The sequence below is a fragment of the Haliotis rubra genome, unplaced genomic scaffold, assembly GCF_003918875.1.
Source record: "Haliotis rubra isolate DU_JTF1 unplaced genomic scaffold, ASM391887v1 Scf1846, whole genome shotgun sequence".
Taxonomy (NCBI): domain Eukaryota; kingdom Metazoa; phylum Mollusca; class Gastropoda; order Lepetellida; family Haliotidae; genus Haliotis; species Haliotis rubra.
In genome coordinates this window covers 71887-98001 of record NW_025765832.1, presented here as the reverse complement: position 1 = coordinate 98001, position 26115 = coordinate 71887, and the positions used below count along the sequence as shown (strand labels likewise).

Sequence of the window (26115 nt, the reverse complement as noted above, 5' to 3'; positions counted from 1 at the left end):
AAAGGTTGAATTTCTACCAGTCCTTCCTCATGCTTGCTCCCGTTCAAAATATGAGCACGTTTTGTTATCCGGTATAGGTTCGACTTTTGACTCAAAAGCTAGAATGTCAGGTAGTTCAAAGGCTGCTGCATCGCGGTCCAGCAATTCTAAACAATTTTTCTACTTAATTTCTATTAATTTTATTTCTCCACTTGTAAAGATTATGCTTTACAATGACATTGAGGTATTGTAAAAATAAATATAGTTTTGAAAACTCCAGGTTAAAAATAGCGGCATTGACGATTGCGACATGCCCTATACATTTCTGATTGGTTGCTTAAAGTACGCTATCCGCATCAAAGCGTGATCACCGACTGGTATAATTTATAAAATGACTGGAAGATGAAAAGCGAAATGCCAATGTTCAGTTGTAAAAATGCTAGTGGAACAGCGGCGTTAGTCAAATGCCGACAGCCAGGAGGAACTGCCTGGCCAAGACAATCGATCTGATGTCAACACTCGAAACTAAGGTAAAATTATTATGATTGGTAAGTTTTTCTTAATTTATCGCTGAATTGAAATTTTAAACGGCAAATCGTATGGCGTATATACTTATCTCATTCTAAGTCATGGATACTTTCACCACCGCTGATTGGAAACTAATTGCATTTCTTAGCGTTCCCAGCCTTTAGCCATCCGAAGTATTCCAGTTCTTATTGGCGGCGGACGCTTCGGTGATCCCGTGAAGCATGCTCCACTACCTGCTCACATCATTGTTCTTGGAGCTTAATTTTACAACAACCTGAGTAGTGAGGAGGCCGGCATCCACGCTTTGAGATAGGATAAGTACATAAATAAACGATTCATTGTTAAAATTTCCTTTGAAGGTGCCCGGTGCCGGGTCAGGAAAAGACGTGAGTAATAGACATTCTTAAGATCCTGGTGAAGACGATTTGACTAATGGGTACCATCAGCATCGGTCCTAATCAAAAGCGCCTACGCATGCTGGCCCCTACATCCGAAAAGCTCAAAATGCTGTTTCCGCAATTTAAAACGCCCTCAGACCCCTTCTTGTCAAAATGGGCCCCAGCTATCGTACTGGAATATTAATTCCTTTAAAGGCGGTATTATGGAAGTGCGCAAGTCATGCGTATTACTCCATGCATGAAATGTGAGGTCAGTTTTAACGTCGGTTGTGGAGAATATTTCGTCATGTATGATCACATACGTAAAAGGTGCACGTGCAGCTGTTTGTACCTTTAGCCCAGACTAAAGCTGGCCTGGCGAAATTTCCACGCATATGCCTCTACGCCACAGTGCAGTGCCATTTAACAATCCCTGACCGGTATTGCCAATATAATTGACTGAGTCATCACCATCCTTTGTTAAACGCATTAATGCCGAAAGCGTCAGGCAGGAATTGAACAATTCTGCACCGGCTATTTTAACGCCTTGGCATGACTTATCGATCAAACCCGCGAACCTTTTCTTTACCTCCCGCATGATCGCTCTTAACTACTACACTACGGATAGCGGTTTCTAATGATTGGTACAGCATTTGGTTTGTGGATATAATGCACATTTGCTTAGGCTCTAATAAAAGCATCGTCATAACCATAAATGATGTTTTCGTTACTTAGCATGTAAAATAAATGAATGATCGTAAACAAGCATCTGGCTCTTTTGTCATCAGTTTCCTCTTTCTAAATATTGAAAAAATATCTTATTAAAACAGAACTTAGTGTACTGCATAGATGTATAACCTTTCACTAAGTAATGGCAATTTCAAAAATAGATGTTATGATATTTTTATATGGGGCCCTTTCTTTACTTTTGATCTTGGCCCTCTTTTGACTTTTCCTTACTTTGGGCCCTTTGTCACAAGGCCCTTTGACTCATGTCTCGACAAAAGACTTAACGGATGATTCCTGGTGGGTGAACGAGAGGTGGTAGAACAGGGGTCTCAATCTGTCTGATTTGAAGAAAGGTCCAAGATAAGTGGGGGTTCGGGCGAGGAGCTGGTGGGTCAAGCTCTACCCCTCTAAGATTCGGCCCAATCAGCGTGAAATGGAACGGGACAACAGAGCATGCTGTGATGAGATCTCCTGCAGCCAGGCTCTTGGAGTCGAGACAACAACACTGACCCACCTATTTGCTAGAGAGGACAAGCACTCACAACCCAAGAATACGCAGGTTCTCAGACAAGTGTGGAATCAGAGGAGACTTTTAAAACATCCTCTTGTGGTATGAGAAATTACCTGGAGCAGCCCTAGTCGCAATGCGTTTCTCTTGGCCTCTGAGGGAGAAGGGCCACATCACTGCTCTTCCCAGGGTCCCCATCTGGCAGATGTAACCTGGAACTTCAACCTGGCTGTGGAAGCTTCGGCTGTATAGGTGCTACATCACTCTAATGCCGCCTCCCTACAAAATCTTACACAATTCACACACAAAGTATGGGGCCCGCCAGAGTACCATTTTTGCATTGTTTAAACCTTCCTCTTCCAAAGAAATTATCAGCTCTTCCCCATGTTGACAGGGATGGAAGAGAAACTTAGAAAACTTCTTAGGATTGTATGTATAATGGCCCACACCAGTGACAAGAAACAGAATGACTAAGGAGAGATGGTCAATGAGCAGGTAGTGGAGCAAGCTGAGCCTCCTGAGCCCCTGCAAGCATGAGGAGGGTGCATGGCATGACTTTTAGATTTTAGCCTGCAGTTTTGTTTCCTCAGAATGAATTTGGAAATAGAGAGCAGGAGGAGATAAGCTTGAAACTCATGGTTATTATTAATGTACCTTTGAAGCAGAGGATTAATGCCTCACCAACATAAAGCACAGAAAAAGTGCAGATTTCAAAACCACCCCAACTTTTACAGAAACTGAGAGCAGCCTCCTGAGCTGTCCTATTCTGACAGCACATACTTACATTCTCAACCTGAGGGCCTTCAAAGTTATTGGGCGACTAAATCTTACCAGTAGATATGTGAGGGTAAATGGAAACAAAACCACGACAGCTTTTCATCCTTTTTGTATTAAGACAGTTCCATTTTATAAATACATTCACAATGTGAAACAACAAGCAGGGACCATTATTTGACATCTGAGAGTGAGTGACTTTTTGTTTTATGTGCCACACTCAGCAATACATTCCAGTTAAATGCAATTCAGGCTAAATGTCTGGAACGGCATAACCATATCACCATGATTGATCTACACAGTTGTGATGCGATGATATGTGTCATCCTAATGCAGCTAGGTCTGACCACAGGATCCCTGCTAGTCGCTTGTTACCACTAATATCTGAACCTGCCTGTATTGGTTTTTCAGTTTTAGGGGCTGGGACATTTCTAACCTGCAACACAAAAAATAATTATAATATTTTTCAGTTTTGTTTAACATGCTTAATCTTAGGGTGACATCTTGTGAAGAATCACATTTAAGTTCAGTTGCTCACATGATTCCTCTAAAATTCTGGCAAATTTTAAATCTTAAAGTCATATTAATGATAATTTGAATCTAATAATTACTGAGCATTTGCAATATGAGAAAACAACCTCGAAGCTCATAGTTGCCCTGATCTGGATCTGTGATCAGCAACACACACAATTTGCTATGTTTCTGCATTGAAGCCACCTTTCTCCACAACTCATATAAGATTGCTTTGGATTTAATTCTGTTTAGTTGATAGATGCTTCCCCAGCACAACTCAATGTTGCCTCACCCCTAATCATGATCATTCTGAATGACAGTCGCCAGTTCATTATCAAAAAATCACTAATCATGTGCTGCTCTTCCCACTTGAACCAGGCAAAAGTGGTACCAAGAATTCAGCCATATAGCCAGTCACTGGCATACCACTCCTTTTCTTTGGGCCACTGCCTGAAGCTCACCACCAGTTCTTCAATCAGTCTAGTCCACTCTGCATTCAAGCACCAGTATCCAAGCCCATTTCCTATTGTCTTCTGCCAGTCCAGGTAAGCTGTGGTCAGCCACTCTAATAGCTTTCATCAACAAACCCAACTGTATCAGGGTCTTATTTGTTGGTGTAGGACCCCACACAGACATTTTCCCACCAGACATTTTGCTCCTATACCCTCTGTTTATTTGATAATTTTTCCTGACTTCACTGAAGCATGTACCCTCAATACTTATATCTCCCACTAGATGGCTCTACCAGCTTGGAGCATACCCACACAGACAATTCCCAACACGACAACTCCTCTCACCTCATCACCTGAGGAAACTTCCCCATCACTCCAAGGGACATTTCCACCAGACACTTCCCATCACTGCAATAAATTCCTACCACAGACAATTCCCCACCTCAGACTATTTCCCATCACTTGGGTGACATTTCCCCACACAGATATTACCTGCCAGACAATTCATGCCCCACTAGATATACCTCCATCACTAGAGCATACTCCCACACAAATATTTCCTCTCACATGAAATTCCCTCACCGGATGGACAATTGCCCACACAGACATTATTTCCCCACTAGACGAGTTTCTCTGACCACTTGAGGGATAATTTTCACCATGACACTTCCTATCACTTGAGTGACAATTGCCCACATCTTAGCTTTCTTTTTATGATTATGTTCTTCAGTTCTGGGGAAGTAGCTGCTGTCAAAGATACAACTTGGTTTGTAACACTTTAAATTGGAGTGCAGCCTTTTCTTAGCAATTATGTCTGTTATTTTAAACCCGCCCCATGCATGAGGATGTTATGTTGTTTTTGTAATTAATCTTTTATTTAGGTGATGATATTTCAAAAATAACTACCCCAAACGGTCAACAACACTACTTGATTTCTTTAGAACTTGAGTATAGGATAATGTATCCTCTGTTAGGATGATCTATTAGTTTTGAATATTTATTGGAAACAATTATAAGGTGCTTAGGCAGGAAAATCCCAGACTTGTGTTGGAAGGCGATAGAACATCTACAGAAGCATTTTAAAAGCAACACAAATATTGACTCAACCAGCATCAAGATGCAGGTTCCATTAGGTGAAATTGGGGCCACCTGTGCACATTGTGCTACAACAGAGCTTTCCAAGTGTAATTGATGAGTTAACGTAGGATCAAGCCATCATCACCATGCAGATCATGCACAGGTGTACAGATGCTACATTCCTGATATGAACAAAACAGCTATTGCCTCTCGAAGACATTTCCCAATCGCTCTGTCTGGTAGTATCAAGTCCTCTAGATGCCAGTAACAAAAGCCTAGATCGTTTAGGATCTGGTGCAATCTGACCCAGGCTCGGTCACTCTCGGATTGGACCATGGTTCTCGACTCCATGGACCTGCTTCATCCCCACCCTGAACACTGTCTTCATCATCCTGCCAACACCTGACCTAAACTGTTGTTCAACCTGTCTCTGATCCCTGTCATGATAGACTAACCACTGCAACTGTTCTACAATGTTAAACTGCCCCAGGATAGAAAAGCTACAAGAGTACAGAATGCAGCTCTGTATTTCTAGGGATAAGATCCAGGCAGCACTGACTATGATCAACTTATTCTATACTTTCAAGCACTGCCACCAGATTGCAGGAACCTAGTTTAAACTCTTCTGCCTTGTTTCGCAGTCTGTCTGAAACCCGCCCAAATGACATTTATCCAGTCTCTATCCTCTCAAAAAGGGTTTCTGCTCACTCAAGTCTCTCACAAGATAAAATCTTGCTTGCTGTCTCTGTACTGAAGAAATTGAAGTATATGGACTGATGGATTCCCTTTGCTGCACAGCACCCCAGAAATCAGGACTGCACTGACTGTCACATCTCTAAAGAACCATATTTATTCCAGACAAATTTCAACCCATAGCTGAATTGGTACATTCTGATTCCATGCTTCATATGGGACTCTGGATGATTACTACATATTTATAAATGTGTTATGATTGATTAAATCAATATTTGATTGAATTATCAACCCTGAGTATCATGAGTATGTGACCAAAGACCTAAGAAACAATTTCTGAAGAACTTTTGTGTTGCAGTGATAGCGTGAGTAGAACCCTGGATCTAGTTCCTGATGTCCATTTTAAATGAACATTGGTCTGGCTGAATGAAAGGAATGGTAATCAGGGAACCCATTGTTATCACCCAGTGTCGGACACTGCGCCTCTGGCATTTATTAAAGAATGGAACATGATCCCAAAGCTGCTTTGAATTTGAGACTTGCCCAGGATTTCTGACCATAGATATCATGGCCTACTGTCACCACCATTTTGTAGGAAACACCTGATATTTCTTGGCAGAATAGATGAACATGCATCCAAATGATTCACTTGGAAGGTTAGTAAACCCTAAATTATTGGGATGAAGGATGAAAATTTGATGTTTTGGCCCTCATATGGAAGGAAACCCCAAAGTGTTTCTTCCTGACTAATAACCGGATATACTTGACACTGATTACGGTTAAGGATGAGAAGAATAATGATGGATGAACAAAAAGCCATCATCTAACTTTGTTTGTTATTATACTTTTAATGGAACAACTGATGGGAATCATTCCGTGTTGAAATGTCTTATGGGAACTGTCTTGAATCCCCTGACAGTGACCAAGTATTGGAGTGCTGAACCACAGTCTTGATTTGAAATCATACCACTCTTTACAACAATAACTGATCAAAATTGAACGAAACCAATTTATGTCGAGTCCTTCGGATTTGATGATTCATGGGTTTGGTTTTGATGATCTCAGATTCCAAATTATGATTGAAGATTCTTCGAAGATCATCTATCACATGGATTAAATGATTCCTAAGTTTTATTAATCCATTGAAAAATTTTCCATTTATATCAACAAAAGTAATGCATATGATCCCTCAAACGCTTTCTGAATTACGAGCGAAAAGGTGGCACAGGCCCAAAATTTTAAAATATCAGGGATAGCTGACCAATGGAAGCTATGACTTAAAAATGAACTTATTGAAATACCATTGTCAAGACTGATGTTCTCGGAGTACATTTATCATCGTTGTCATCTTGTTCGGTGAAAATGCGCTTTAAAATGATAACATCTGCGCGTCATCGACAATATACAAATCAAACGCCACCCGCGAAACCAGGTTGAATTTAAAGGATTCGAAGGACATTTTTCTGAAAAAGAGGAAAACCCAAAATTTGTATGGAAAGCCTTGGTCTAACCTGAACCTTTGTATATATATAAACCAAAATATGGTGGCATATACCACTTTGAGTGAAAGGAATGGCAAAAGACAACATGGCGTTATTTATCTTTGGTTCGTCGAAATGACTTCTCAATTTGCTTGGTGCTTGAAGTTTTACGGAGATGAGAGAATTTGGCAAAGCTTGAATACTTTAAAGATTGAAGCTCTGTTGCTAATACGCAACATGCCGCCAAAACATGGGTAGAGAAGGAGAAGTTTCATTTGACCGGGACGTCCGCTGTCCCGTCATCAGTGATCCTTTTTGGCGCAACATTGAAGTAATGTTTCAAAAAATCGAAAGAACGTCCCCAGTAACCACGTGTCTGAAGCTGATCACGGCGGTTAATATCCAGCATCCTGCAAACATGGTTTCGAGTGGAACCCGGGGATTGTATATGTTTGCTTTATTTATCCAAAGATATTTGTTCTTCAATCCAGCATTCACGTAATGGTCATTGCTCAATATGAGGAAACTGCCGGATTTGATTATTTCAGCCCGGCGGTTCAACAAACACCACATGTCGGGTTATTTATTTTGTGTACCACCATAAAACACTTTCCTTCTTGAACGGTTAATGGTACTACTGCATCAATTTATTTTTATCAGTCATGCAAAATTCTATTACGATGGAGCCTACTAGAAACTATATATGTAGACTAGATACTTCATTTTACTTATATTTATCTATACAATTCAGTGTCCCAGTGAGTTTAACTATTTTCTAAACTTCAAAAAGGAAGCTGACCCTCACAAATGGGAGTTAGAGGCAAAGTGACATTAAGCTCCACTCAACTTAGTCTCTGGTCAGCTTACAAAGCTAAAGTCCTTGAAGGGTGATGATCTAGCCAAAGGTTTTACTACTGAACCAACCTACCCAGGTAAGAAATGTTTTGGGAAAGAAAGCTCAGTACACCATGCCAAAGCTGAAGAAGAAGAGTTAATGCCTATACTCACCACTATGATTTGAGACGATGCATTTTCATACAGTGTTGTTTATTTTGTAAAATCCCAATCATAGGGAAGACATTGGTATTGTGCCATTTAACTGATGTATACCATTAGTTGATTGTATACTATTATCTTTATTGTATGAACAATAGCTTATTTACCATAGCTATTGTATACCATGAAGATGGATAAATAATATCTTGACAATATTGATGACATATTCGACCCCTATAGAGTCCAGTATTTGTCCCAAGGATGTGACCTGATGGGGCAAGCACGGGATTCAACGATTTGAACAGTTTTCAACTGATGGAACAGGAAGTTATTACCAATGGTTCCAAATGGATGCCTGTGTTGAACCGATAACATGCCAATAAGATCATTGTAGAGGTCGATTTAAATGCTTTAGTTTGACACATGAATGTAAAGAACTAGTATCCGAATTAAAATTATGCCAGGTTTGAACAAATGGATTCAACTCTTAAGTGGAGGAGCAGTGAGCGAGTTTTGTTTACTCTAAAGCAATTTTCAGCTACATGGTGGCCCACTTCAAGGAGATACTTTTAATCCATGTATATGCAAACACACTATGATCTGCTCCTGCCTGAAGCATTATTTTGGCGTCAAAAGCCTTCAAAACGTGATGTTGATGCAAATATTTGAATTTGAGCTGGAATTATTATGGTTTGCCATTGTTTGTCAGTACTGATATATTTTAGCTTCCAAACAAAATGGAACAGGAAGTACGATGGTGTTCAGGGTTGAAAATTAGACCTGTTTTACTTCCTCAAAAAGTTCTATTAAAATGAAGCATGGATTTAGGTTTGTTCAGGAGCATTTTGCATGCAAAACAGATGCCCAAATTTGGCTTGTTAGGATCGGAATCACTTCCTTCATAGTTTCAATTGAAACCTCATTCTGTCTAAATTGTTCAAACTGTCTCCTATGATATGGATCACGATGTTTGAGCTACTAATATGAAGTTCTCGAATTGAATCATTCTGGCAAGATGCATGAACCCATTTGAGATAGCTTGACATAGCTGACACGCAAGTTAATCATGTCGAGCAGGTGCCACCAGAAGGACAGAATGATCTCTGCAATGAACAAAAACCTATGGGGCTTTTCAGTTTTGCTTCTGTCCCGAGGACCCAGGTTTGAACTGGTTGTCAGCAACCGTTTTTGGCTCATGGATAACTAATGGACTGGATGACACCGCCACTATCCAGCAAGGGAGATCAAAGCTGGTGTCAAGCCGGGATCATTGATTGTCCGAAAGAAGATTGATTGATATACTGAAAAGCTATGATAGCTTAAATATTGCTGAATTATGGCACCCTCCTTAGGAAAGTTCAAACCAAACCATCTGAATCTTATATTTCTCTTCCCTGCATGAACTTGGATTCCTTGGATCGTTCTAGCTTGTTCACAAGCATGACGAATTCTGACAATTCTTGATGATTTTGACTTTCTCAGATGTAGTGCCTGAATTTAGTTCAACCATGACAAGGAAGTCAAGCCAAAGCCAGGATCAAGGCATCATATTCTTCGAAGGGCTGATCAAAGCATCTTGACTGTGATTGCTGCTTCATTGAAATGTACAGGGCTGGGGCCTTAGTGGTTAGTTGCCTGTCAGCTGAACTGTAGACCTAGCTATATTCCCACATGGCATAATGTGTGAAGCTCATTTCTGGTGTCACCTCAAACGATGGATGGTTAATATTACAAACTAATTCACTTTCAATGGAAATGTATGGAGTAATTCTAGTTGAAATGCAGGTAAGGAGTGGCGATCTGGTCTCTCAAACAATGGTGATGGTGAAAGTTCTATCCTTAGGGCAACATTGAGATACAGACTTGAGAATAATATTATGATCAGTTCTCACGTTGAATTTAGTGACTTTTAGTCTTTCATGAATTTGAAATAGTCTATCCTGGTCTCGAATCATGAACCCCATCACAAACTGAAAATGGACTTTGCCCAACATCAAAGCAGCATGTAATATACCAGTCCTGGTGACAGGTTTTAAGGAAGGTTGATATATCAGTTAGGATTCACGAGTGACACCTAGTAACCCACCATTTAAATATCAATTTATTCAGGTTCAACAGGCTGGAGAGGATATGGCTGTGTGAACCTAGAATGCACTGCTGTTTGCAACGTTCAGAATATTCTGCAGGGTCCCTCTCCCAGTGGGATATTTGGTCTTCAGCAACCATGCTTTTATCTTTAGGGTGATTGGAACGTGGACAGGGTCAGGCTCTAATGAGATCAGTTTGACACACATGTCATTGTATCCCAACGATCCCAATATTCTCATGGCTGCTGATCACTGGATTGTCTCATCCAGCTAGCGAAAATTGGCTTTCTCCCCAGGGTACGGGAGGGGACTTGGAGTCTCAACCCAAACCTGACCATTATTCAAGTGAATCAGACCCCTGTGAACATCTAGAAGTTAGGAATTGGTCTTCAGTAACCCATCCTGTCTAATGAAGGACTTGACGGGACTTAGGTAATTAGGCTCACCTGACTTGCTGACACGTGTCATTGTATCCCGAATGATTCCAATGATTCGCTGTTGATCATTGATTGTTCCTGGGTCCAGGTTGGATTATTTGCAGGACCACCACCAGAGGACATGGAATACAGAGTGTACAACGGTGGAATTTAAGGGCCAGGTGTTTTCTGGACACTGGTGCATGGAGGTCTCAGATTCGTCATGAACATGCTATTGGGGAAAATTTGGAGGTCGGTGGATTTGCAAGCTCATGGGTATGGAGGCAAGTCATATTTATTGCCGCACTATTAAAACCAGATCTGAATTGGAATAGGAAATGGATTTGGATCTCACAGGAAACCGGATGAAGTGGTAATATGGAATCATAGGAATGATAAGGGAGAAATTAGCCTTCTTGACAATTAGAAAACTAAATCCCACTTCCACTCCACTCTAGGGTTGATCAGGTCTCACAGGATGCACAGATTTGGGACATTGTGGTGAACCCTGCTGACGCAAGGGTCTTTATAATGTACAGAGGTTTTATGGAGTGAGTTTGGTTTACACCTACTCAGTAATGGTTCAAGTTATATGGCTGCTGGCCCTGTAATGAATCTGAACAACGCAGACAATCCAGTGGACGGAACAGCACAGTAACACCTGAGCAGTTGGCACTAGAAGTATAAGGAGCAAGGTTCAGCCAATGATTGAACCCCTGAATGACAGCAATTCCTGTTTTGTTGGAGTACCTGACTGATCATTTTCTCATGATGTGTGTGCCTTTAGAGTTCAGTATCAGCATGCAAAGTGGGAGGGAAGTGAACATCATACTAGACCATGTAATACCAAGCCTCACATGATTAGAAGACTGCAGGGTAATTTAAAAGTCTGAGTCATCACACCTCCAACATGTTAGAAAATAGTAAGTTTGATTTTCTTCACTCATGTGGATTTTGTCAAATTGAGGATTTTAAATGTTCCCAGATGCCATCCCCCACCACTGCCCAAAGGGCAGCCGAAGTATTGGGTTTATGTTCTGTCCCACGAAGACTGGACCATTCCCCCACATGTAGCCTACTGGTGTCCCCTGTCGGATGCTATGGAACAGCTGCTTGAAAGTTTGCACAAAACCCATACCACCACCACCACTGGTAATTATGAAATGGGAATTCAGTCATCTAAGTCATCTAAGGCACCGCACTTGGCTGGAACCCCAGCAGCTTCTAGATCCATAGCCTGGGGCTGGAGTATTTTATCTGCTTTTGACCCGAGAAGAGAATTGCTACTACTTCAGCTAAGGAGTGATTGTCACCATACATGAAGTTACGGTGCCAACGCCTACAAAAGGTTAATGAAGGTTTTAGGTTGAGGGTTTGATGGAATTCATTAATTGATGGTAAGATCATACAATGGTTTTCATGAGGCCTGTACTCAATCTGTCACCAGACCTATGGAACCTTTAATGCATAGATGCAGCGAATGAATGGACAAGATACACTTCACAGTACTGGGATTTGCTGACAGAGATGGGGTGGCTTGAAAGATTTGAAGCCCTAGCCCGTCATGTCATTAATCTAGCTTAGTCTCAGTGGTTTTGTTCATTGCTCACACCTGGAAGATCGTACAGACCATTCTACATGGCATGAAAGGTGGTGAAGGCTTTTTTTAATTTCACGAAAGTCCCCAGCCTTGATATTGCTGGAACATTGCTGTTGAAATAAACATGACATCTGTCCCCCACCGTATGCCTCTGCCAAACAGTAACCTAGTCAAATTCCGGTAATTACATGTTGTATATTTTGAATACACTTTCTCAGCTAAGAACAATAGATCTACAACCCTGTTTAGTTATCCCATGATGGGATTCGAACCCACTCTCTTTAAATGTATAACTTAGTGCCTAGTGATGGGGTTTGGATTGGTGCCAGCACCAGGTCGACATTTAACCAAATTCTAATGAGATTCCACGCAGGACCCAGTAACTTTAAAAATCACTTGGTCCCACAGATCTTTACTGGTCCCGCTATGGACTCTATTGACAGCCTTAACATCATTGACCAGGAATCGTTTCTAATTAAAGTTGTAATCAACCGCTCAATACTTTTACTTCAGACCTAGCCAGTGGATGAGCATGAACGTCTGGAGTCCTGAATACGGGAATTAACGATTGTCAGTGTTTTGTATTTGAATTTCATCAGCAGGCTAGCAAAATGAACTCTTGATGCTGATTTTCATTTCAATACGGCAGATTCATTGAAACACTCATAAAACAGCAAGAGAAATCACACTCAACATGATGGTGAATGACAGGTTGAAATGATTCAATGACGAATTTGAGAGAAAAACCCCATTCCCTGCCGGGTAACTGAATTTCAAGGAGAATAAGAACAAAGGAGGAGGAAACCCATGGTTCTACAGACACCGCCTCAATGGTCCCCATCAATAGCTCATCATCATCATCAAGGTCATGATACTCATTAACACAGAGAGGAAGAAACAAACACTCACTTCTTTATCTATGAATGTTTAAGGACACATCAGGTTATTGGATAGCTTTACTCTGCACACAAGCCTCACAGCACAGCCATTCATGGAGTCCTTGACTATCGCTGCTGACCAGTCCCGAAAGGAAGGAGAGTTGCATCGCCATGACAGACTTGCATGTTTCGTTCCATGATAATCACGAACCGAAACCTCTCCACCTTCCTTTCCCTCTCTATGGAAGCCCATTTTGCGTCCCCACGATATTGAATATTATAAAGCGGGCGTGAAATAAGCTCAGTCAGTCGTCCTTTCCCTTCAATGGGTAGCCCGAAGTTGTGCCACGCTTAGTCACCCCAAAGACCGCTTAATATTCCCACTGCGCCAACGTGAAGCCCATTTCTAGCCCCGATATTGCTGCCGGAACATTGCTGCGCCGCATGTTACGCATCATTCTGCCTCTATTTTGCCTTTGCTCAAATTTCAAATTTCATTCACTTCCATTTGCAATTGCCCGGCATGAGTGTTATGGAATAGTGTTTTTTGTTTAATACCCACTATCTTGTCCTAAACAAACAACTCTAATTTTCCCTCCGAAGTAGGCAAGTCAGCAAGTAACCATTTTGCACCCACCACAATGATGAAACGATGTAGTTCTTTCCTGGAGTACCAACAAAACGTACCAACTTTGGTTTCGTGTGAGGAAAACCCATAAAACAGCTGAATGCCGGCACGAAGCCCAGCCACAACATACTGGTTCGCTTTGCACGACGCCTACACTGGTGGCAACGGCGACAAGGATATTAAACGTTGTCAGATGCTTGGATGGAGTGTTTACTTAAGATCCAAACCTTGACAACGGTTTTGACCTTTCTTTGTTGAAGACCTCGATGAGTCAGGCCAAAAAATAAATGTTATGGTTCCCATTTCCTGCCATTTCAGAACTATTAGGTGTAGGTAGGTAGGCTTCGTGGGTTTTTTGGTAAAATATTTGTACATTACTCATCGCGGAGTCATGTGTCAGAAAATAATTTATTTATGTGGTGAGTAATTTATAATGAATTCGCGGGAATATTTAGGGTCGGTCAGGAAACGGTAAAACCGCGTGTTTTTAGGGCCCTCACACAGCATTTCTGTTCGTCCACCATCCCCCTGAAAGCCACAGACTCTTTTAAGCCCCTGACCTTGCAGAGAGCCGAAAGACTGCCAGAGTCCTCACTTATTCGTTAAATATTTCTGGTCACCGTGCTTTATTCCGTTGCGACCTCTTATGAATCGGCGGTTTGAGTCTCAGCAATGCAACGGGTTTCTTTCAAAATCAAGTAAAACCATGACTGCAAAAGTAATCATGCAAACAACGGTTTCATCGCCGGTACCATACAAGGCTTCGGTCGATATTTATGAGTACGAACATGGTATTAATTTTAGTGGAATTGCCAATATTTCAATCCATTTAGTTGTAAAGCAGGGACAGTGGGTAGCCTTAGTGGTTAAAGCTGCCTGCTGGTCACGCTGAAGACCCTCGGTCTCGATTCCCCACCTAGGGTACAATGTGTGAAGCCCATTTCTGGTGTTCCGCCGTGATATTGCTGGAATAATACTAAAAGCCGGGCGAAAAACTAAACTCACTCAATTAGTTGTAAAGCACGGCAGATATGCTGGATGTGAATCTTCCATTTGGTATGGCTCCGGGAAATAAATAAACAGAAGAAACACCTTTATCAATTTAAATCAAGCCCGTATTTGTTATTATTCCCATCGATAAATTTCATTGCAGCTACCATTTTTAAACACTGATCCTTATCATTGTGGGAGTGATGCACACTGACGCAAATGCTTAGGATCTTTAATGAAACAAGATATTGTTACCACCGCGAATGACAAGAATCATTTTGTAAACTGGAGCGAGTAAAAATTTCAAGTGAATTCTGAATTTTCATATTTGCTGGACATTCCGGCTGAAAAGCAAAATACTTTCAGCGTCCGCTACACTGCTGCAGTATTAGGACCATTCATAATTCCATGGCTGGTATGGGTGTGCGTCATCAATTTTGTTCACATGTAAACGGAGTAGTGCACTACCTGGACCAAAAACATTAAGTAACCTGCTGCTGCACCAAAGGTGTAAAGCCACGATTCGGCATGATAACTTTTGGAGGGACTATTCAAATTCGCATGTTTTCCATAAACCATCATCACCCTCCCAGCCATAAATTTATGTTCATCCCCCATTTGTTTTACCACCGCCCCGTTTTCGCATTACTTTGATGGCGATGCTTAATCTGCGGCTGGCGACTTTGTTAATACACGGCCGGCGCTGGTCAAATTCTGATCCTCTAATTGGCGTGGTGGGTAGCCTAATGGTTAAAGCGTTCGCTCGTCACCAAAGACCTGAGGTCCACTTTGCGCCCCAAACGCCTTTGTTGACATGCCAAACCAAAACCAAACTCACCACTGCCGGTAAATCAATAACATATCAACATGTATTGCAAAATGTTCCGGCTTGAAAAATAATTAACTGATCACCAACATGGTTTTGGTATTTACGCCCAAAACACTTTGTTGTGACTGCCTTGAGCGTTTTAAAGAAGCGCGAACATTCAACACCACGGTTATGAAACAGTTAATTTGTGTTACCGTAGCCGGTTTCGTAACCTCGAATACCTGCCATCAGGATTTATATATCAACATGTACCCCATCAACAGCAGCCATAAGTTGATTTGTAAATTGTAACTGTAGACATGTATTTCCTATTAATAAAGGGACAGCAGGGTGAGCTCCCAGTGGTAAAGCATTCTAATTTTAAAATGCCATCCGGCCTGACTCCTACATGGGTATGGCATGTGAAGCCCCTTTTTTCCGATGTCCCCATTGTTATATTGCAGAATTATTTGTTGCGTCATTGAACCCTAACCACGCTCGTTAATAGTTAGACAGTTCTCAATTCTTAAAATTCTATTTTAACCATATTGAGGGTCCACTAATTACCCTCCTCTATGAAGGGGAGGTTTCATGTCATCACTCATTTGGAGGAATCTCGGCCAATTTCATTGGACAAAACATTGCTTTTTAAACATCCTCCAGTCCCAGGTTGTGTGTTGTAAATCTCTTCCACAAGTATTCCAAAAATAATAATTGGTTCCTGGTCACCATGGTAACACATGTTTGTCATATAAAATAAATCTATACCTGATGAGTTATCTCACAGATATATGAGGTAATTCCTTCTTTTGACAATTCATCCAGTATCACTGATAAAACACCTGCGCTTAAACGGATGTGGCAGCTTCCAGCACCGGCCTTGTTTAAGAAGCCCAGCTGATTCAGATATTTTATCTTTTGCTAAGAAAACACAATAAATATACCTCGGCCATGCCACTAGTGTGGCACAATATATAAAACATCCAACACTATGATAGTACAGCTTTACCAATGAAATCTCTTGAACTTCCTATTGCTCGTTGATGGCGTTTGTCTGAGAATTTAGAAGCCCTCAACACTTACCGCAAAGATGACCTTGGTGACCTATTATTGAGGTAAACCCACAGATTTCCATGCATTCAGGCATTATTTTTAGTAAAAGATCTACCGTAAAATAGCTCCAACTATTATTGAATACAACATCCCAAATATATCATATATGTTGTGTTTGTATTCCTTTACAATTGCCGATATGGGGAAAATCCTCAGCAAACCCATGTTGTCATAAGAGGTGACTAAAGGGATCGGGTGGTCAGTTCCCTCTGACTTGGTTGATACATGTCATCATATTCCAATTGCATAGATTGATGCCCAAGTGTTGTTGATCACTGGATTGCCCTGTCCAGACTGGCTTCACGCGCCACGCTTACACAGCTTGAATTCCAAACAATTTGAAACTGCTTCACGGATGAAACAATATCTAGATGTAATATAGCTACTTCCATAAACATCTGATACCATGAATCATACCTGCCACCAGTTACACAGATGCCTTGAACAGACAGTTTAGGTATTGAGAATTTATAAGAATACAGTGCAACCTACCACCAAACACGAAAGTGGATAAAAACAATTAACCTATTGTGCAATTGAGGAACAACAAACTTTGAGGGATACCAAACTCTTTTGCCTTGGTGAGGGTTATCGCCTCGATACAGATTCTTGTACCGCCACGCTAATGGGATGAAGAAGGGGAAGTGTATATATACTGGATGTAACACGTGACAAAGAAAACAACATAATTAACATGCAATTAGCTAGGCAGAAGGCTGTGCAGCCGACAGCCGAAAGTAGACAGCGACAAGCGTAGAAGCCACGATGTACAAGCGATAATGACATTTATACAGCAGTAAGTTTATACAGCAGATTTGCCTGCGGATGAGTGTACCGCAGGCGACGGAATGAAGTATCCGTCCGGTTGATGGTGGGCTTTGGCGTTTGATGTGGGATGCATCGCGAAGCTGTGCCAGCGCAAAGTCTGGTTTTGTTTGTTAGAGAAATGGTGATGTCAGACCACCGTATTTATTTATCGGGCTCTCGCCTTTTGATAAAATGGAATGGCTTGATTTGCTGTCGGAACAGCTGTGTCACTCAAGTGAGATTGTTTTTCCCATGGCGCAGTAAAAAACGTTAATATAGAATCTGGCGCGCAGTAACTCTGGTTTTCACCAACCCAGGCTTGTCGTAAGAGTCGACTAAAGGGATCGGATGGTCAGGCTCACTGTCGTGGTGGGTTGTAGTCAAAAGGGCCGAGGCTAAAAAGTCAAATGGGTTGAAATGAAAAGTAAAACAGGCCGAAAAATTAAATGTAATAACTTACATAGTAAAATAGTGTAAATAGTGATTAGTTGTTATTGTTATTTTCAATGGAATTTGAACATGAGACTCAAATGTTGTCATTGTGTCATGACTAATCTGTACGGAATGTTTGTTTTTGATCTAAGTTTTTAATCCAAATCTAATTAAAACATGGGAGTCTTAACATTTTTATTGTAAAGTATCTCGACTCTTAACTAATGAACTCACTTCTAATGACATGGACATCTCATCCATTTCACATAAAAAGCTTATGAACCAAACTACAAAGCAAAACAAAATCAATATTCCAGTTAAAGTTGTAACACCTAACTGGACTCAACAAATAGAAGGTGTTATACAACTAGACCCTACAATAACACAACAACAACTAAATTCTCTCGTCCAAACAGCTAATAACAACAAAACACAAACTATAAATTATTTCTGCCAACAGAATCATGTCAACAGAAAAAACAACCAACTATGTAGTTGTTACCTTCTTACCTTTCATTAATGTTATGATGATATTATGTTTCAATGCTATATGTGTCAATAAATAATGTAAAACCTTTCTAAACTTTGTTTCTGTTCGGCCCATATGACTAGGAATAAAGCCCTTTTGACTTTCCTCTCGGCCCTTTTGACTTGGCACTTCTCGGCCCTTCTCGGCCCTTTTGCCCTTCGGCCCATTTGATTTCGGTCGTGGTTGGTCATCGTCGCAACAACAGATCAGCTGAATCATTGTGTTCATAGTCATGGTCAGCTCGATTATTCACAGACAGCAGTCATATCAGGCTGATCAACAACAAATCAGAGACCATATGCATTCTCAGAACAAACCAACCAACCAAAAGTAACGCCAGAGGAACGACATAGTACTGTACAAAAACGAAGCACATGTAAAATATTGATCCCTTCCGACGGCACAAACATATCTACAACATTTATATTCTAGATGTCAATTGAAACTGTTTAGCGCCAGAAAATTTTTCTTTACCGAAGTTGGGGCCATGTACAACTTTCGTACACAAACGCTTCCAGTTGATGAGAATGACGCACACGTAAGCCCATTAGCGGTATTCCATGACAATTTGACATTTTTTATAGCTTACCTCCCTTAGAAAAAAATATTCGGATGGATGGCCTGACGATCACAATCATAAACAACAGGATCTGGGCAATCATTATTCACAGACAGCAGTCTGTGTCGATTATTACGTAATTCTATTGGCTCACCACATTTACTCCTCCAAGGTAGTATCGTAAACTTGTCATATATTCTACAGCTAGGATCAATCAAGTTGTAGCGAAGTAATATATAATGCAGTTTACTTTCTGCAGTGTGTGCACCATGAGAACATGCCGGCCTCACATTTTAATGTCTGGCGTAATTGCACATGCGTATTAGACCTCATTGGCATGTTGTAAAATGTTCAGCGCAACGAATATAAGAAACCAGTTCAGCAAATGTCAGACGCGTGAACAAACATATTCCACAGTTTGTTAAGTTGCTGACACCAGAAAACTGTTGTCCGTCTCATAATAACAGCCACGCCCACTTATATTCCGTTTGCTGCCACCAGTGCAAGGTAACTTTGACTACAGGTAAGCAGGCAGGTAGGTAGGTAAGCAGACAGGTAGGCTATACCTAAGCTGTTGCAATGCCCATAAAACATCAGGCCCAGCTAGGTTGATGTATTCGTTTTATCAACAGGGTGAAAAATGTTATGGTATATTTTCGAGAAAAATCTTGACATATAGAAAACAATTTCATTCCCCTGAGAATTATGCCTGAAATCATTTTCACTTTCTTGCTGACATTCAATATTCAGCTTAACAGTTGATTCACATGTTTTTGTGACAATACAGAATGTATATAGAGATTTATTTTATGACCTTTTTTTATGTGAAGTCAGATGACGAGAAAGGGTTTGTAAATTTTGAAGTTGCTATTTGTGTATAGTTGCAAATTTTTGTAGTTTATTGCATTAATGGTGCATTTAATAGATATTTGTGCATTGCAACTCTGCTTGTATGTTGAGCTTGATCTGAAGTAACCTACTGCTTGTCATAAGAGCTGATTGAGGTAAATGGATCAGCCGGATCTGTCATTGTGCTTTATTAATATTGGTACATTCTTCACAAACAACCACTGCTTTTTTTCGGCCCATGCCATGTTATTGAGTGAGTGAGTGAATGAGTTTAATTTTACGCCACACTCAGCAATATTCCAGCTATATGGCGGCGGTCTGTAAATAATCGAGTCTGGACCAGACAATCCAGTGATCAACAGCATGAGCATCGATCTGCACAAATGGGAACCGATGACATAGTCAACCAAGTCAGCGAATCTGACTACCCGATCCTGTTAGACGCCTCTTACGACAAGCACAGTCGCCTTTTGTGGCAAGCATGGGTTGCTGAAGACCTATTCTACCCCGGATCTTCACGAGTCGCCATGATTTTGCAGACGGGGGCATTACATTCTGCCTGCATAGTACATATGTTTTAATATACTCTTTAAAAAAGTAAGATAACCTAAACTTTCAATTTGGATACGAAGTATAAACGTTAACAAACTTTTCAAAGACAGACGTCTTATGAACGCACCACCATTTCCCTTTATCACCACCCCTAAACACAACGCATGGGATGCATGTCCATAACACAATAGCCCCATGCACGTGTATGGGGTGTCATTCTTGATTTTGACAGTTTTCAAGAAAGTCGATAAACCACTGTATACCATTAATTTTGACAATCATCTTGCATCACACAGTTCTTAGTGTTTGTTTCTTGCAATTTTTTTTGGGTTGAAAATGAAAATTGTACACATGCAAATTTCACATCATACACCAGTCATCTTTCAAGAGCGATTACTGTACAAACAACTACGGTCATAAGGAAGTGCAAGTGGTGATACACTCTCAAAACACTCATTATTATCATATCAACATTGATTGACTTCAATATATCTCACAATTATTTCAGTGGTAAATTAAGTTCCCCCAACTCTGGTTGTAATCCTGTCTCAATATCACGGCAGCCCCTATCAGTCCATAGTCTTATCAGTGAGTGTGTGAGTTTAGTTTTACGCTGCTTTTAGTGGCGGGGGACACGAGAAATGGGCATCACAAATTGTACCCATGTGGGGATCAAACCCGGGTCTTCAATGTGACGAGTGATTGCTTTTACCACTAGGCTATTCCACCGCCCCAGTCAGTGAATAATCTCTTCATGGGCTGCTGTCAATATTCTTTTCACTGGGTGCCATCATCATTTGATGCTCTCTTCACTGGATCATAATCTCAGTAGACACTCATATCACGCGAGTTTCTAAATAAGATGTCCTATATTTTTTTCAGTTTTCAATCCTTAGTATTTTTGAAAAAAATATTTGACTATCCATAAAATGAATTATTTGAAAGGCATTTAAAAGTTGGATGAACATGAATACATGACATGTTTTATGGATAACAACTTCTTTTTTATTCTTTATGTGACGTTTCAGAGCTAATTCTTGCTCTTTCATCAGGTGATGAAGGATGAAGGATCAAGAATTAGCTCTGAAACGTATAAAGAACAAAAGAGAAGTTGTTATCCATAAAACATGTCATGTACTCATATCCATAAGCTAATTTGTTCAGTGCTTCTCTTTGTTAATGTTTTAAACTGTTCGCTACACATCTTGATGAGATACAGTACACAAGAACTATTTTCTTTATTCATATCAGCCTAATTCCCATGGTAATTCAAGGTAAGAAAACTGGTAGTTGATGGATAATTTTTATCTGACTTGGTTAAACACTTGTCATTATGCCTGAATGTGTACATCATTGCTCTTGATATCAGTCACTGGATTGTGTGGTCCAGATTCAATTATTTACAAGCTGCTCTCTTACTGCTGATGACAGCCTTCATCATATTAACAACAAACACAAAACCCAACCCACCCAACCCAACATAAAATCTATCTGTTTCTCATCCAAAACTGTATACCACTGGAGATATTGCTTGTATATCCTGGCTCCTAAAAGATATCATTTTGACAGTAGATTTTGTACAATGCCCTGACGTCATCAATTACAGGACTCACAATGCTCTGATGTCGTAAAATTGATGATGTCATAATGCTATGACATCGCTGCACTGAAAGTCTAATGGCAGTACCGTGTTCAGAGATGTATACTTTTCATTGAAAACTAATGAAGAGTGATTTGTGATGGTAAATAGAATCTCACCCTCGTGTCTTCTGATATCAAATATATCAACACTCATTGATAAAAGTAAAAAATACCCTCGGCAAGCCTCTTTTAATGTTATGTCTTATTGGTTGGTTTGTAAGTAGTGAATAATACCATGCATTTCATCACGATAAAATCTGTATGTCACCAAATAAAGAAGGGTGTGGACCTATTTTCTATTTTCTTTTACAGACATGGCCACAGACCAAGAAGTGTGCCGAGACGATGACAAACTGGAGGAAGCAGAGGATGCAGACATGGGAATGTCCAGTAAAACCCTGAATGACAAAGCAAGCAGGAAAAAACTGTCTATGGAAAGTAGAGAAAAAATCAGGGCTCTCCTTCAAGAAGGTTTAACTCAACGACAGATTGCCAAGCACATGAACGTGTCTTCCTCAGTGATTTGGAGGTTTGAGAAACGACTGAAAGAAACAGGTGGAGTTGAAGACAGGCACAAGGGACGCAGGGCTAAAAAAATCCGTGCCCCCACAGAACACTGGATTGACATCGGCGGAGAACGCAAGTATCAGTGCACACATTGTCAAAAGACTTTTGTGTACTTTTCACAAATTCATGAACATATAAGAGTTCATACTGGGGAAAGGCCGTTTAAATGTGACCAGTGTTTCAAAGAATTTGCTCAGTCAAGTGCGTTGAAACGTCACCTTATTAGTCATTCAAAGGAGAGACCTTTTATGTGCGATTTCTGTGCGAAGTGTTTTGCGGATCCAGCATCCCTTCGTCTACATGTCCGCATTACATTATATACAGGAGAGAAGCCGCATAAGTGTAGATTCTGTGACCGTCGTTGCACGACAGCCGGGAACCTCAATGCCCACATGAGGGTACACCGAAACCAATACAACAATGAGAGCAGGGCCCAGGGCATGATGACTGAAACGAATTTGACTCGAATCAAGATGACCGAAACAAAGGAAGGAAGGAACGAAAATGAATGGGGAATGAAACAGGTGGGAGGGGATGATAAAGGTATGACCAGTGAGGAAGATGTTTTAGGCAGTGAGAATGACGGCGATGATGATGATGATGATGATGAAGGCAAAGATGATGGTGATGATGATGATGAAAGCATGGATCCATGTGTAGGCAGGAAGGAACACATGATAAGTGCACTGAGGGAGGAAGATGGAATAGATATGGAAAGTAGGGAGGGAGAAGGAATAGATGCACATGAAGACAGGCAAGAAGAAATAGATGATCGTTCTCACAGTGAGCAATGGATGCACCATGTGATGCACCAAGAGATGGCCCCCAGTGATGGATCACACCAGCTTTTAGGCAAGGAAAGGGGAGACAGTCAGTGGGATGAGTGAAGATGTGTGTCCAGATTAAACAAGAACCGCAAGGTATGCACAGTGTAATCCGAGAAATAGAAACGCCTAAGTTAAGCCTAAGTTTTGGTACATATATGTACTAGGGGAGGCTGCGTCAACAATTTTGTTCATGAAAAGCAGGGGTCCTGACTTTGTACATAAATTTTAGGGTGGGGATCATTCATATTGTACATGTTTCTCCATAAAAATCATCATCCCCCAACTAGCTATTAATTATGAACAGTCCCTTTCATCATTCCACCATGAAATATCCATCAAAAGTTAGAATTGATCTTCAGTGAGTGAGTAATTCTTAATATTTAACGCCACATCGGCAATATTTCAGCCATATTGTGACGATGATCTTCAGTAACCCATGCTTGTTGTAAGAGGCAACTAACAGGATCAGGTGGTCTGGCTTGTTGAATTGGGCGACACATGTCATCGCATCCCAATTGTGTACATTGATACTCATGCTGTTGATCACTGGATTGTCTGGTCCAGACTCGACATATTTACAGACCACTGCCATATAGTTGGAATATTGCTGAGTGCAGCGTAAAACCTAACTCCCGCTACTCATCATTCAAATTTATAGCTGAAGTCTTGAGTGTTCTTTGGAGAGTGGAGTTAAGTTTTACGCTGTTTTTTTAGCAGTACTTCAGCAATATCATCGCAGCTGGGGACACCAGAAATGGTTTTTCACTTTGTACCATATGGGGAATCCAATCAGGTTCTTGGCATGACGAGCTTAATGCTTCACCACTAAGCTTCCCCTGCCCACTCTGTGTTGTTTGAACCAGAAAATATTGACATGCACAGAGTGCCAGGTTCTTTGGGGGTCTCTAATTGTTTGTTGTAAGATTCTTCGCAATATTCAAGAAATATTGCAGTAGTCTGTGACAAGAATTATCTTTATATTCTTTTGTTTTTTTTAAATAAGATTACTTCATTTCTCAGACTAAATGGGCCGGTGGGGTAGCTAATGGTTAAAGCGTCCGCTCATGACATAGAAGACCTGGGTTCAATTCCCCACATGGGTACAATGTGTGAAGCCCATTTTCAGTGTCCCCTGCCGTGATATTGATGGAATATTGCTTAAAGTGGCCTATAATCATACCTCACTCACCTATTGCATGTAAGGCTAGCCTTTGATTGTAGCACATGCATATCTAAAATCATGTATGGTACCCTGAAGCCTGAAAAATAATCATTCAAACAAACGTAATTATGATACAAATATAAATGGGGACTAAAACATCAGTTTTTCCATGTGTATATTAGAAACAAAACAACCTGGGAAAAACCTTAATCTGTTTTAGAGGTGAGAGCTGACTGTCTAATGTTTTCAGAAACATCCTTGAAAATGCCTTTGCTGTCCATGTTTGTTTCAGAGATGAGCACTGAAAACACAATGTCTGAAGAAGAATCCCATGAAGTCCAACTGAAGGAACCAGAGGTGACATTCTCTGTGGATCCAGAACCATGTAAAACACCACGCAGTTAAGTCAAGCAGGAGAAGGCTGTCCATGGATGACAGAGAAAAGGTCCGAGCTCTCCTACAGAATGGGACATCTCGGCACAACAGGTTTCCAGAATCATGAATGTATCCTTCTCGGTCATCTGGAGGTTTGAGAAACGGTTGCGGGATACAGGCAGTGTGATGGACCGCCATAAGGGCGGTAGACCTAAAATAGTTCATGAACCATCCGAACACTGGACAGAAATCGAGGGAGAACGCAAGTACCAATGTAATCACTGTCGAAAAACATTTGTACACTTTGCGCAAGTTCATGAACATATACGAGTCCACACTGGCGAAAGGCCGTTTAAATGTGACCAGTGTTTTAAGGAGTTCGCCCAGTCAAGTTCACTGAAACGTCACCTGATCAGTCATTCAGATGAGAGACCTTTTATGTGCGATTTCTGTGCAAAGGTTTTTTATGGATCCAGCATCCCTTCGCCTACATGTCCGCACACATACAGGAGAGAAGCCGCATAAGTGTAGATTCTGTGACCGCTGCTTGCACGACAGCCGGCACCTCAACGCACATACAAGGGTCCATCGAGATCAAATCAATGAAGAAAACATGGCTAATGATTATGGCTCGCATGATGATGAGTGAGGAGAGTGCCACCAAGATGGATGGAATGAAGGCTTCAGCAGCTGGCGATGATGATAAAGTCAAACAGGAAGACAGAAAGAATGGAGGGATGAAGGTGATCTCTGCCAGAGAGGAAGAAAATAGATGTGGACGAGGAAGGAGGAATAGGTAGTGCAGACGAAAGCATGGACGAGGAGGAGAATACTGGCAAGGGAGGGAGTTGTTGTGCTGAGACAGAAACTCAAAGCTGTGAGAGTGACATTGAAGTGGTAGACAGAACCCAGTCAAGGGTGAAAGGTCAGAGAATCATTGAAGAGGACTCTGACATACAAATAAAACAGGAGCCACCAGATGCAGAGTGTGTGGCCAAACAATATTAGTAGCAGATTTGCAGATTATTTATGAAGACTATTTATTATTTGTCACACGCCTAAGTTTATAAACAAGCATTTGTTCAGAATCAACTGTCTGACAGTGTTCAGCGCTTTAGCTATCATGACCTGAAATGCCATATTGCACTTATGATGATGCCAGTCATCTGTCAGTGTTAAAGGGCTGTG

At 40.9% G+C, this 26115-nt stretch overlaps 1 protein-coding gene across 3 annotated transcripts; it reads left to right on the top strand.

Moving 5' to 3' along the window:
• Positions 1-18942: 18942 nt before the first annotated feature.
• On the top strand, positions 18943-25047 carry LOC124273821 (zinc finger protein 3 homolog). Of its 3 annotated transcripts, XM_046709128.1 has the most exons (4): positions 18943-19045; positions 19076-19126; positions 22309-23483; positions 24845-25047. In XM_046709128.1, exon 3 carries the CDS (start codon positions 22311-22313, stop codon positions 23448-23450), a length of 1140 nt encoding a protein of 379 aa, XP_046565084.1. In that variant the 5' UTR covers positions 18943-19045; positions 19076-19126; positions 22309-22310; the 3' UTR covers positions 23451-23483; positions 24845-25047. The 3 variants fall into 3 exon arrangements, with proteins under 3 accessions (XP_046565084.1, XP_046565086.1, XP_046565085.1); XM_046709130.1 differs by lacking the exon at positions 18943-19045 and having other exon boundaries at positions 19082-19461; XM_046709129.1 differs by lacking the exon at positions 18943-19045 and having other exon boundaries at positions 19082-19477.
• Positions 25048-26115: the final 1068 nt, after the last annotated feature.

Excerpts from the sequence above, each read along its gene's own strand:
- LOC124273821 (XM_046709128.1), top strand. The coding sequence starts at position 22,311 with ATGGCCACAGACCAAGAAGTGTGCCGAGACGATGACAAACTGGAGGAA.